General features: G+C 48.9%; 1 protein-coding gene across 1 annotated transcript in view; it reads left to right on the forward strand.

The window, feature by feature from the left end:
* The window catches only part of LOC115316492 (neuronal acetylcholine receptor subunit alpha-10), a 686776-nt gene extending 673985 nt beyond the window's left edge, over positions 1-12791 (forward strand). Inside the window, exon 11 of the mRNA XM_040218145.1 lies at positions 11647-12791. Coding sequence (XP_040074079.1) covers positions 11647-11844 — 198 coding nt within the window. The 3' untranslated portion in view covers positions 11845-12791. The remainder of the gene's footprint in view (positions 1-11646) is intronic.
* The last annotated feature ends 1130 nt before the right edge of the window (positions 12792-13921 follow it).

Consider the following 13921-nt stretch of genomic DNA (forward strand, 5'->3'; position numbering starts at 1 on the left):
CTTCACAATCTTCTTTTAGGTTTGGAATTTCCAAAAATATAATTCTGAGAGCATGTTGGTTAAACGTCTTGGTATGCGAACGCAAAAGGAGACAAGGGACACACAAAAACACGTCAGACCCGGACTTCCAACAACTGTCTCAACTTTCGGCCGTTTTTGTCTTCACGACCGTCAATTCCGACCAGGTGACCGTTGAGGTACCCTATGAGTAGCACAAATAAGCTTCGGTCCAAATTTTGGATATCGTGCCGAACGCTCACCAGTACGGTCTTGTTTTCTTCGTGCCTGTTGTCCACCACGGTAAGGTAAAACGACACCGTTTATAAGTTATAACAAAGTCAACGGGAATCTGAAATCACTTCGCTATATCCGCTATTTCGTCATAACCGACTTCGGTTAACGAAGTGCAAAAGGGAATGAGAAATCGTGATCGCTTCGCTGGAGCTGCTATTTTGTATCAGCTACTTCGTTATAACCAGGGTTGTAAAAGTTACTTCAAAAACGTAACTAAGATACAGTTACAGCTACTCATATGAAAAGGTACCTAGGTACGTACCTTGTTACTCGCTTAAAAATGTACCTAGGTACAGTTACAGTTACTTTAAAGATACTTACTTTATTTTCCACAAATTCGTCAAAATATATTGGAAGTAAAGCTTTGTATACTGAGGATACACACAAAACGAGTTCGATAAAAGTGCTTTATTGGTGTCAATGCGAGAAATAAGGAAAACCCGTTCACACGAGCCGGTGCTGACGTCGCCGGACCGAGAATACGTCGGCCGCATGAAGAAACGCATGAGTCGAGCACATATGCACCTAACCTTTACGGCAACCGGCAAAAAGCTTTAAGCTTCCTCGGTTTATTTTTTTTTTTTTTTTTTTTTTGGGGGGGGGGGGTAGAAAAATAGGTTTTCTTTTTTTCTTTCGGAACTTTCTCAGTTTTGATAACCGCCGAATCTGAGTCCGATTTATTGCGTGGAAACTGTATTATACCCGCGATGTTACATTTCTTTGCGGTTGTAATTATAATTCATTTTCAATTATATTTTATATTGCATTTATGGCAGAAGAGAGCCACCACCAGGAAAAGATACAGGCAAAGGAACTGTGCACATATTTCAAGTCATCTCTTCTCTTGTATAGCTGTCAGAGGAGCTCCAAACACGCAATGAAGTCGATTTCTGTTTGACACATAGGAAGCAGGTCGCTATTTTCCCAAAACGTAGTTCCGAAGCGATTCCATAAATTGGTGTCGCTTGAACGGCATCGTTAATCCACCGCTCGCTGAAATGAACACCGCCATTCGCTAAATCGTCGTTTGATGAAACATCATAAACAAAGAAGACTTCGTTCACTAAAACGTCACTCGATCAAGTCAGTGCCTCCCAGGTCGTACCCAACTCAACGTTAATCACGGCACATGGTAGTGTGTTGATGCTTCAAGATTTATAGTTCCTACTATTTTAAGTGAATGAAAAAGTACCTGTAAAAAGTAACTTCACTTAGTTGCAAGTTACTGGAAAATCTACCTAAGACACAGATACAGATATCGAGAAATGAAAGTACCAAGGTTTGTATCTCAGGTACAACAAAAGTACCTAGATACTGATTTTCAGTTACTTGTACCTAGGTACTTTATAACCCTGGTTATAACCAGTCTCGAAAGTAGTACATATGGCTCTTGGTGTGTTTCCAGCTTGTCCATGCGCCCGTATGTGTTATCGACACGTTTCAGACATCCTAAGCCATGCTTGTCCAGCGCCAAAGGTCTAGAAAGGACCATACCATATTCATGGAACAACGGGGACGTCTGATAATTATCGACTGATCCAACATATACGTCATTTCTTGATAAACCCGGTCTCCTCACGTGTTCCTTTCTCGCGTACGTCTCCCCATCTGCAGACGGGAACCACAATAGCAGGGCTTTGTTGCCAGTATCGGCCCTGATGGGATTTCCTGCCATTGGGGGGCTCATTGCGCCGAGGGGGTGTGCCGTTTCCATGTGAAACCCCGTATGCATTTAATGATGCGATCATCATTAAGGGGATGATAAACTAAACGATGATGGTTTCTGTGATGGCGACGCTAGGCTTCATATCAGAAGGCCGGGTTCGATGTGAAAACAAAGAAGATATTAATTTATACCCGTGCTTGGTTTATACCCCGTTCACCTCTAAGCTTACGGGGCACTCCATTCTTGTATTTTTTTTTTATTTTTTTTTTATTTCTTTTTTTTTTTTTGTTTTTTTACAGGGCAGCGCATGCTACAGCTCGAGATCGCAGCTCTGAAGCGGGCTTTCGAGGAGCGAGCAGTCGAGCCAGAAAGGCATTAGTGAATGCAAGGAGGGCGGGAGGTAGCTCGCGCTTGTAGCCTTCGGTAACTTGTCAGCTTATTACACCTTTTTGTGGAAGACGTCATTTTTGTTCTATCAAATTACTGCGCATATTTAGGATTTGTACACTATGCCACATTTTTATTTTTTAGAGCGCAGCTCTTAGGCGCCCGTTTCCGGTTTGAGCGGCGTTGGCGTCGCCATCTGCGTAACCGCGCGGTGCATTATGGAAAATGGCCCATAATGCGCCGCGCGGGACGTGACGTCACTCGTGACGTCACGTATGACGTTACGAAGGTTCTGCGCGGTGAATTATATGGGCCATTCCCCATGATGCAACGCGCGGGGAGGAGGAGGACGACGAGGGGAGGAGGAGGAGGAGGACGAGAAGGAGGAGAGGAGGATGGGGAGGGAGGAGGAGGGATGAGAGGGAGGAGAGGAGGGGAGGAGTTTGAAGGATGAGGGGAGGAGGAGGACGAGGAGGAGGAAGAGGAGGGAGGAGGAGTAGCAGGGAGGATGAGGAAGTAGGAGGAGGGAGGAGGGGAGGAGGAGGAGTAGCAGGTAGGATGAGGAGGTGATGAGGAGGGAGGAGGGGTATACCCTTCCCTCCTCCTCCTCAAGAGCTGCGCTCAAAATCGGCATTACAGAGTTTGTAAACGTCTTTCATTTCGGGATTAAAAACAGCGCGAAAAGACGAGGACCAGACGAAAAAATAGCACGGACGCAGCGCTGCGAGCAAGAACACGGCCAGCGGGAAGTGGTCGCACACGGCCGCCACCTGGTGCCGCTCAGTGCGCACCAGATGGCGGCGCGTCGTCCGTGTTACTTCTTCGTCTGGTCCTCGTCTTTTCGCGCTGTTTTAGAGCACAGCTCTTAGGGGCCCGTTTTCAGCCTGAGCGGCGTCGGCGTCGGCGTCGGCGTAACCGGGGGGTCACGTGACCCCCGAAATTACGTGACCCCCCCCCCCCCCCCCCGAGGTCACGTGACCCCCGGAGGTCACGTGATCCCCGAGGTCACGTGACCCCCCCCCCCCCCTTTTCCGAGTTCACGTGACCCCCCTCCCTGAGATCACGTGACCCCCCCCCCCGGGGTCACGTGACTACCCGCAGGTGACGTGACCCCCCTCAGTACCCTTCCCTACTCCTCCTCAAGAGCTGCGTTCCAATTCGGCGTTACAGGGATTTGTAAACGGCTTTCATTTTTAATTCCGAAGTATGTATCACGAACTCGCCCAAGCCTCAACTTTAGCGTCTTTCGTTTTTTTTTTTTTTGTTTTCGTTTTTGCTTTTTTTACAGTGTTTTGGCTTTTACGGGTATGTGCATACCCTTAAGCGCCGAAGCGTGAGTGATGCCTATCGGCTGAGTGACTTCAGCGGACATCCCACGCAAATAAATTTTTTTCTATAAGGATGTGTGAATATAGCATGAACTGAATAGTGTTCATCTCTGTCACACATGGTATCTACAACAGAATAAACGGACACATCCTTGTCTTTTTTTGCACCGTTCACGTTAGAAATGATTAGTGTTGGCGGTAACCCGTTACTAGTAACAGCGTTACCGGTAACGCGTTACTTTTTGTAACGTGGTAACGTACTTGTTGCATTTTCAAAACAGTAACGGGTAACGCACTTACGTTACGTACTTCGAGTAACGGGTAACGTAGTTACGTTCCTCGTTACATATTCTTCACAAAACTTTAAAAAAATTACACTTCAATTTTTTTCCGTGTTTCTAGGTGTCAAAAATGTCTGAATTATTTAGCTTTTTTTTTTCTTTTAGTATTTAGGTGGAACCGTAAAACAAGATATGGTAATTATGTTCAATTTCTGATTAATGTTTCTTGGAATCTGGCGCTTACGCATACCTGTGACGTCGAAACCGTTAAACGCGTTAATTCATAATTAAAAAAGCAACCAAAAGTATCGTCCGTTAGCTTTTATCGGTAACGATAACGGTAACGCGTTCCTTTCATTTTGAGGTAACGTAGGAAGGTAACGCGTTCCTTTCATTTTGAGGTAACGTAGGACGGTAACGCGTTCCTTTCATTTCGAGGTAACGTAGGACGGTAACGCGTTCCTTTTAAACTCAAGTAACGAGCAACGTGTTTCGTTACTGTTTTCTTCGGTAACGCCTCTAACACTGGGAAGGATCGAGAGTCACTGCCTGTTTCAGTGCCTCTGACGTCAAGCCGCAGCATTCGGACTGGTTATGGCAGGCTCCTGCACAGACGTCGCAAAGATTGTTCTCGCTCGTGCGCAGTGCCCATAGCTGGTGTGGTCAAAAGCAAGCTTCATCAAACCTGAGAAGTACCTTCTTCGTAAGTCCATTGAAAAACATTGGCGGTCGGCATTTTTTGGGCACGAAGCGCGTGAACGGATCCGAGTCCTCACCGAACGCTGACGTCAGCTCTCGTGTCCAATACGAGCTGAGCCGAGTTCACGCGAACGATGACGCAGCCCTCGTGTCCAATACTTCCTGAGAGTACGCGATCAGGCAATGGTGGACGGGCGATGGCGCGGACTTCTGAAAAGGGTCTATTGTATAGACGCTTTACACACGCGGCAGTTCACAGCCGCCATTGCTGACCTTCTCTTTTCTTACCGATACCGCGCCACTGAAACGGGCGTTAACGAGACTCCACAAAGGCCAATGCTGGCGAGAAGGACACGATCGAATCTAAGACGGCAATAGCCCGACCGGCTATGTTAATAATGAAGCGAAGTAAACGGAATAATAAAACACAAAAAAAAAGTCGTATGCTTCACTCACAATGTGCGAAGAAACGAATGCGATAGTTGTTAGCACGGTCGCGCAATGCGGGATCAATGGTGCCGACACGTACCGCGGTGGAGTTTCTAAAACCATCCAAGGTTATGCGTAGCAACTGGATACTGCTAAAGTGGGATTTCGCATAACGCGAGGAATGTGTGAAAAGTATTTCAAGCGAACGAGAGGAAGACTCTCCCTTCGTCTCGCCATTCTTTACGGGACGCCAGGGCTGCCGCCTTCGCTCTCTTCGTGCGGCACGGCCGACGGGAAGTCCCGACCTGCCTCTCCTTGCGCCAAGAGGGGAGAGAAGAAACGTTTTGTTCCCTCTTCGAGCACGCGGCGACGACAACCCACGAGCTCGAAATCTATGCGAAGTGTCCCCCGAAAAGCTATCGCTTTAAAACTCAAGTTCGGTTATGGCGGCGGCCATGCACAGGTTAAGAAACCGGGAGGCTGTCGGCTTCCTGCGCGCGCTCGTTACCTTTCTCCGAGCCTTGGCTGCGCGTGCGATCAGCTGCTATCAAAGTCAGGAGGCTCGCGCCCGGTGCGAAGCATTTACTGGGTTCTGAACCTGTCACCGACTATTGGCGACGTGCGCGATCGGAAGCGTCGCTGTGCTCGGCCACGGCCACTCGATCCCCCCTGTTGGTGCGGCCTGCCGATGTTTTCCCGAAAACAAAAGAGCGCGCGTGAGAGGAGAACTTCTCCCATTTTCCGTGGGGGCGCTGCACATCGGTGAGCGGTCTTGTGAGCTGAAAGCTATACTCTGTTTCACCTTATGTTGTACCGCAGGAAAGGCTGTAAGCGCGAGCTCCTTGCTCTGGGGCAGATCTTGGCGGCACAAGCTCTCGTGCAGTAAGGGCAGCTGTCAACGCTATGAGCTCGCGCTTCCAGCCCTCGCTGCGGTACAACATAAGGTGAAACGGAGTATAGAGAAGGCGCCCAACGCGCTCTTGCTCCGCTACCCAGATAAAATATCTGCCTGTCATTGGCTTCGCCGATACCGAGGCGCTGCCGCGGTTGCAGACGGCCAGCAAAACTCGCTTTCCCCCACCTATGCACCGCTGTGCTCGGCAAAAATATCGTCCTACCGAAAAATCCGGTATAACTTTTACTATCCGGATTATGGAACCGGAAATTTGTTACTGGAAACCCGAAATCCAGATTGCAGACAAAGGAATTATTTCTGAAAACCTAAATTCCAGATAAATTCCAGATAGATTCCAGATAAATTTCCGGTTCCATAATCCGGATAGCGAAAAGTTATACCGGATTTTTCGGTAGGGACGTGTCACTCTGCGCTCACGTGTGTGGTTTGTGTTGGCATTTTGGAAGCTGCCGGAAATGTAAATGCGCGTTCTAGTTTTGAGTGCCAGACGGTTATTAAATGTGCCAACTCCACTCGTGAAACAGGAAATCCTGCAGTTGATGAAGTACAATGATGTCTCTTCCGAACTTGAGTTCGCACCGCTGACTTACATGGCTGGCTACTTGGCCCTCGATTGCGAACAAAAGGTGACCATTTTTATTTGTAGAAATTGTCGTAGTTTCAAAGTAATTAGCTGAAACATTCTTTCTTCTACACTGGGCCCTTTTCCGTGTGTATTTTCTGCAGATTGTGTAAGCGCTCTGTCCTGTCCGCTCTTCTTTTCCTTGGTGTTTGCGCTTTTGAATTTTTATACAATGTGTAGCCAACTAGCCCAACAGTTAATTTTGATTCAATATCTTTCTTCTACACTGGGCCCTTTTCCGTGTGTATTTTCTGCAGATTGTGTAAGCGCTCTGTCCTGTCCCCTCTTCTTTTCCTTGGTGTTGGCGCTTTTGAATTTTTATACAATGTGTAGCCAACTAGCCCAACAGTTAATTTTGAAACATTCAACCTAGCACAGCAATAAGAACTTCTCAGTGAAAGCAAGGAAGGCTAATGTGTAGAACCCGCTAAACTTTGCAGGTGACGTGTCCTGGGTTTCGCTTTTTGCACTCCCAGGAGACTTGGAAGAAGGAAGTGACATCAACGACTAGTGCAAACGCAGATTGGATGTTGACAGAAGAAAACAAAATCAACATCCAACCTGCATTTGCTGCGTTGTTGACGTCACTTCCTTCTCCCTAGTCTCCTGGGAGTGCAAAAAGCGCAACATAGCCCCTCTGAATGCAAGCGCAACTTATGCATCGCATGACGGAGCATATCAGTTCATGTTTAGCCTTGACCAAGGAGGACTCAGCTATCCACGACCTGAAGCTGTCTGGCTGTGCAAGCTCGTCTGCACCTTTGTCGAGAGGGCTCCACAGTCGGCAGAGATTCGTGGTTGTGGAAGGATTTGCAAGGTCCTCTCAAGCGCTGTGCTTCCATACCTTATGGACTACCCGCTGATGTGTGTTAACTGCCGAGACCCCTATCGCAGCGAAGAGCTCCTGCGAGCTCTTTCTCAGAAAACTCCTCAGACCTTTTTTGGCAAACTGGGCTGGTGACCTAAACAGCCCACTAGAGAATATATTGAGGCTTTCGCGGAAGCCTCTTTTCCGACGGTACTCCGCTTGTGAACTATATGACTTCCTTAGTCTGTTTTTTTGTGAACAATGAAGTTGATAATGCTGAAGTTATGCACGCGGAATCCGATTTTATATTGTCCTTCACAGGTGAATAAATGGCACAGCTCGCGCATGCTCGAGCGTCGGTTAAAACCGGAAATAATACGGCCTAGCTATATCCAACTATAACTCCTGTATTACAGTGGTAATAGAAACGGAACAACAGTTACGGGAACAAGAAAACGACAATTCGCTAATACTGCCAGCAGAATGCAGCTTTAACGCGCAGCCTGCAGCTGAGTGAGCTTTTCGCAGAAAGAATCATGTGCTTTTATTCTACACAGATTTGTCAAATCATTCATGCAATCTGGCACTCGTTTCAATTAAGACTTGCGGCTTCACGAAAAAAAAAAAATCTAAATAGCCAAACCGGGCCGGGCCGGGCGTACTGCTCCTCTCTCACTATATTTCGTCTTACCTTAGCATGGACTAACCGCGAACGCTGTGCTTGCGGGAGCGGCTAGCCTTTACTGCCTTGACTGGAGCACTCGCTGCACGAGCGCTCATGCAGCCGCCGAGGCTTCCTTCGAAGCAACTATCTCGCGCTTTTAGCACGCGCGGCTAACAAGTACATACTAACGTGAAACGAAGTATAGAGTTCCTCGATATGCTCCCCCGAAAGAAACTCTATCTTTCACCGATAACGAGCGCCACAGCTGGCGCTGCGGGGTAAAGTAGAACTATCGCTCTCACCGGCAGAGTGAGGCATACGGCAAACCGCTCCCAAGGGGAGTCCTAATCGAGTGGCCGTGGTTCGGCCTTCCACGATTGGCCGAATGCTGATTATGACGTCAGCAAAGGATTTCTCATTGACGGAAATAAAAGGATTGGCAGAACTTTAATGTCGACGGTGTTGACAGTGTTGCTTTGAGAGCATGGTAATGACGTCACAAGAGGGAACCATAGGAGGGCGCCACCAAAACATCTCGCCGCTAATAGCGTTGCTTTATTGTGTGCATTCACGCCGAAGTGTACCTCGTTAAGGCTGGTTCACACATCTGCGTTGGTTGCGTTCGCATGCAACCGAAACGACCGCAACGACAAAGTCACCGGGACAAGTGTTCGCCGTACACAGCATGGCAAGCGATGCGAGGGGTAGCTTCGCGTAGCAATCCATGAGTCACGGTTGTTGCGGTGATTTGGTCGTAACGGTCGATTCGGTTGCATGCGAACGCAACCGTTGCAAATGTGTGAACCAGCCTTTAGCCAGGACTAGTACCGTCCACTCTATGCGCAGAGAAGCTGAGGACGAGGAGGAGACGAGAGGGCTCGGGGACGTCAGGACGCCGGGCTCTGGTTGGAATGATTAGTAGGCAGACCTAAAGCTAGCTGCACGTGTCTCCACTGCACTCGTCGGACGCGTTAGAACGCGGAACGCCGGTGTCCAGCGTTTGACTTTTGCATTCGAAAGCATTCCACGAGTGCAGGGGAGAGAAAGGCTGCTATAGCTTTAGGACTACCCACTAATCGTTCGAACCAGAGCTTGGTCTCCTCCTCCTTTCTCAGTCTTTCGGCTCACAGCCTCGTCACCGCCGTTCATCATCGAATGAGTCGTTGCGAATCGGCAAAGTGACAATTCCAAGAAACAACAAAGTGCCGAGGTGTTCGGGAGATGCAACCAGTCAGAAGCCAGAGCTTAGGGTTGACTATAACAGGCATTGCACAGGGCTTATGAGTTGCGTCCAGACATTCGTCATTAAGCTACGTGTATACGTAGCCGGTGGTGCTCAGACAGTGCCAACAACTCCATAAAAACTCTCATTTATTAAAGAGAAAAGAAAAGCCGCGTTGTTTATGTGTTAACAGCCGAAATGTATTTTTTAGACACTTTCTAATCCGAAACGCTTCGACTTCGTGTCTGTCCTTTCTTCATTTTAGCTTTGTCTCGTTTTTTTTAGTCCTTAAGGGACAGGACAGACACTTCGTGTTTTTCCTGTCCCTTAAGGAGAAGCTGAAGAGGTTCTTGAAAAAAAAAAAAGACTAGAAAATTAATTACACCGTATTCTTGTTTCGTGAATTTGAATATCACGTTCGTTTTCACCTTCAACCAGTCGTTACATCATACCCATATTTCGGCCGCCAAGCGCGTGTCGCTCGTGTGGGCAGCGCGTGCAATTGCAAGTTTCCCAGGTATACTCCCGCACGCTGACGAAAACAGTCGTGACGTCTTTTTACAGCGGAGCAGTTAAGGGCTAGGTTCCCCAATATCGTGTCCGGTATGTCGACACAAACCTACCTGGACAACTACCTCCATCTATAAGCGACGGCGGCAAGCACACAACCAGTATGGTTTCCGCCGTCGCTCGTAGATGGCGGCAATCTTTCCAGCTATCATAGAAGAATGGATAGTTGGGTCCGTTGATCGGAATTCCTCGTAGGAAACAGCGCGAAAAACAGACGACGACGATGGAAGAGGCACACGTAACGAGCGCAGCGCTCGTCACGTTTGTTTCTTCGTCTTTGTCCGTTTTGCGCGCTGTTTCCTACGCTCCTACGCTCTTATCAGTTTCGGTTTGGGCTCACGATTAGGGTGCCTACATGTCTGTCTGTCTCAGGGTGAAGACATCCATTGTTGCCCTGAATGTGCCAGCGCGTAACACTCTCGCGCACTTGGTGCGTGACTTGGGCGGTAAAATGGCGTCTATGCCTTAGCCAAAGCTACGCGCTCGAGCTGAGTGACACCGGATTGCGCGCACTTCAAAATGCATAAAAAAATGATTGGGCGGCAAAATGGCTGAGATGTCACCACTCAAGCAAAAGCGCGTGTGTGTATGAAGGCACTCTACTCACGATGAATCAGTCGCGCGCCCTTTCGGGGAAAGGAGACAGGCTGCGGAAGGAGCGGCGACTTACGCAGCAGCGCGAATGGGTCCGCAACCGCCGCAAAGCCTCTGTCGCCTCGACTTCAACTGCGTCCAGCGCTTCAGATTCCCTTGCCAAAGAGCACATCGCTCGCCTGGAAAGCCGCCGCCGAGAACAGAACCAGTGATGTAAAGGGCGCCGGCGGGCCAACGCCAAGGATGACGATCGTTCCACGAAGGCCAAGTGCAAGCGCGAGGCCCGGTGACGACTGCAGCACTCCACGCCGGCTGAATAGTTCCCGGGTGCGACGGCGAGGTTCCGGAGGGAGTTCGTGGATTACCCGTTTGGCGTAACGTGCGCCGTGTGCGACTGACTCTGGTTCGCCGGAGACGTATCCACGATCGGCGGCGTGTCCTACGAAAAGAAGCGGGAATCGGGCGCGCGCGCGTTGCAGCAGTGTATCGAGTACAGCTCCGCTGGTCTTCCTTCTTCACGAGGGAGGAAAGGCTGAACGTTTTGTCTGACCTTCTGTCTTTGAAAATAGCAAGAGTGCGCGTGTATAGCTTTGATATGCGCTGAAGATACGCGTGGGCGGAGATTCCATAAAAACTCTAGATACGACGTTATGCTCCGGAAGGAGGGGCTTCAGCGATACCTTGAGAATGATTTCGTGCAGCCGTCGTGCACCGAACTGAAAAATTATCTCGATATTCGTGATCCTGCCGGTGGCCAAATTCGAAGACGATTGAAGTGTTTCTACTCAAATACAGAACCGCTTCAGTTTCTTTTTAGGCCGCAGTCGTACTGCTCGTATACATCATACAAGGAACACGGAGTTTCTCCGCAAATACGATGACAGAATTAGCCGCGGACACGCCTCACGCGTGTTCGAAGTATGATTGTCTGCAGACGGTTTTTTATAACCATTGTAACCGTCATTCAAGAAAGAAACACGCCTCAGACGGTGTCTTCAGGCCTTGTATGATGTATTTGCAGTATGGCCTTACCGTGGTAACACGCAGCATTCTCACGCAACCTGTGCCCCGCACTGGCCCTCGGTAGAAGACGTACACAATCCATTCCTCCGACGTCGGCATGCAGGAGTCGTGGCGCCTAATGGCTGCTGTCTCCCTCCCGGCAGGTGTACGAGACGATCGAGAAGAGCGAGGTGCGCGTCGCCGAGCGCGACCGGAGGGACGCCCTGCGCACCGAGTGGCACCAGGTGGCGGCTGTGTGCGACCGCTTCCTGCTGGCCGTGTTCCTGCTCAGCACCGCGCTGGCCACCTTCCTGGTGCTCTTCTCGTCGCCGCCCGCCCTGCCCGCCGCCGTGGGGCCCTGACCGCAGGCCAGACTCCGCAGCACGCCACGCGCCTTCGCCCAAAGGACCATCATCTAAGGACCTCCGCGACCGACCGCGGGGCTGTCCTGGTCACGGAGCAGCGTCGTGTGGGAAAGGTCAAGCGCTCTGTGTGTGTCGGTGAAAGAACTCTGCCGGATGACACCTCGGACGCACCGACCGTCGGCTCTCTCATCACGGCCTGCGCGGAGTGGGATCTGTGACGAGCGTGCCCCACGTGGTCTGGAACTGGGAAGAGCGCACTGCGTCTTGTCTCGCTGGCGGGACGTGTAGGAGGTATACTTAACCGGGTGGGAAAACGGATGTCGATCCTTTTTTATTCTTTTTTTTTTTAATTATTTACGTGGGTCTTTGCTACGAGTAACACCCCTGCCACGCGGCGAAATGTAACGGCATTTCCATCGAATGACGCTAAGTGATGCGCCAGAAGTGGCGCGCGCTGGTTGGCCGATTAGGTATGGTCATTTGGTGGAAATAACAATAAGTTTTACTCGCCCAGTCTGCAGTATTAATAGGGAGTTTTACTAGATCGTTTTCAAAGGCCCTCTACCGCTACGAACGCGCGCTTCAGAGCATGCATCGAAGTGGCAGCGCGAGCTTCCGCTGCGATTATCTTTGGCCTGAAAACACAATCTACTAAAACTCTCTAATAAATTTTACCGTGTGGTGGAACCATGAGACAAAAAGAATGAAAACAAAAGCTTGCACGTACAACTTTTTTTTTAGATTTCTTTTGATGCTACGATAATTCAATCATTTTCGGAGATTAGCCAATCTCGCACGAAGGTGAAACGACTAAACTGGTCGGTGCACTACGATATATGAGTTCGTGAAAAACTCGATTTCAGTTTCGGTTTTCTTATTCGACTCATCTGGAATAAAAGGACGAGAAGCGGTCCTCCGGGCGACCTCTCGGAGAAGAAACGACTTTGAGGACAAAGCGCGTTTTGGCGTTCTACTTTTTCACTCTGAAGAAAATAGCTTTAGCATTACTTTTTAATGGAATTATAAAGTACTCATAATACGCATCGCGATATCAAAAAAACATATTTAATTATGTAAGTTACTTATTGTTGGTTATAAGTTAGTCATCTGTCAAGGAGTCTCCTTTTTCAGTCCAGACGTTCCCTGTGGCGGGATCGAAGTCGTCACAAGTGAGAACTCCGTGGTCTCCCTCCTAATCGTCCTGTTACAAACCGGACAACTTGCTACGCGTTGTCAGCAAGTAACAGAGCACCCTGATGAAGTTCTACCCTGCTCAACAAGACCCAAACTCTGAGGACAAGCAGCTTTATTCTTGTGGCGTTTTAATTTTTCTTAAAGCATTCCAGCCACACAAGATACTAAAAATCCCGTGTGTCACGATTGTGTGACTGAGAGAGTTTACGATAATTCTAGCATGCCGTGAGATTTTCGAGGTAGAATAGTTTAAATATTGCGACAAAATCGTGCTGAAATAACAAAATTTCAAAGCATTTTTTTTACAGGTTTGCTGATAATTACTTTTCGCTTTTTCGTAAATCTACCTTCCCGCGCATGCGTGGGCCGAGAAATACATGCATACTTCTACGGAATCTTCATATGTCACGACGGGTTTCCCGATTATGTCTCAAAATTTTAATTTTTTTGTAATCTCAAGCCGTGCACACCTTTACCAACGGTTCATGACCGAAAGCACAGTTCTGCCAAATGTTTTGCTTTTTTGTAAGCCCTAACTGAGGAAAAGTACCTTCTAAAGCCAAGACAAATTTTCTGGATGAAACTTAAGGACAATAGACCGTGCTCAAAAGCCAATTTTGTTACGCCCCCGCTGTCGCCATGCCTCGTGGGAACCCTAGTCTCTGCACACGCAAGAACCTCGCTACGGGTTGTTTCAAGCGCAGAGACGGCACGAGCGGTCTCGTGCACTGTCGCCTGCCTCTTGCGAACTACAGTTATGGCGGCGTCACGCATGGAGACCTTTGTCTCCACTGCGCTCGTCTACCGCGTTCAAATGCGAAAGTCAAATGCTGGACACCGGTGTTCCACGTTCTAACATTTTCTAACGCTTTCGAGAGCA

Source organism: Ixodes scapularis, unplaced genomic scaffold, assembly GCF_016920785.2.
Source record: "Ixodes scapularis isolate PalLabHiFi unplaced genomic scaffold, ASM1692078v2 PGA_scaffold0__279_contigs__length_252992795, whole genome shotgun sequence".
NCBI classification, from domain to species: Eukaryota; Metazoa; Arthropoda; class Arachnida; order Ixodida; family Ixodidae; genus Ixodes; species Ixodes scapularis.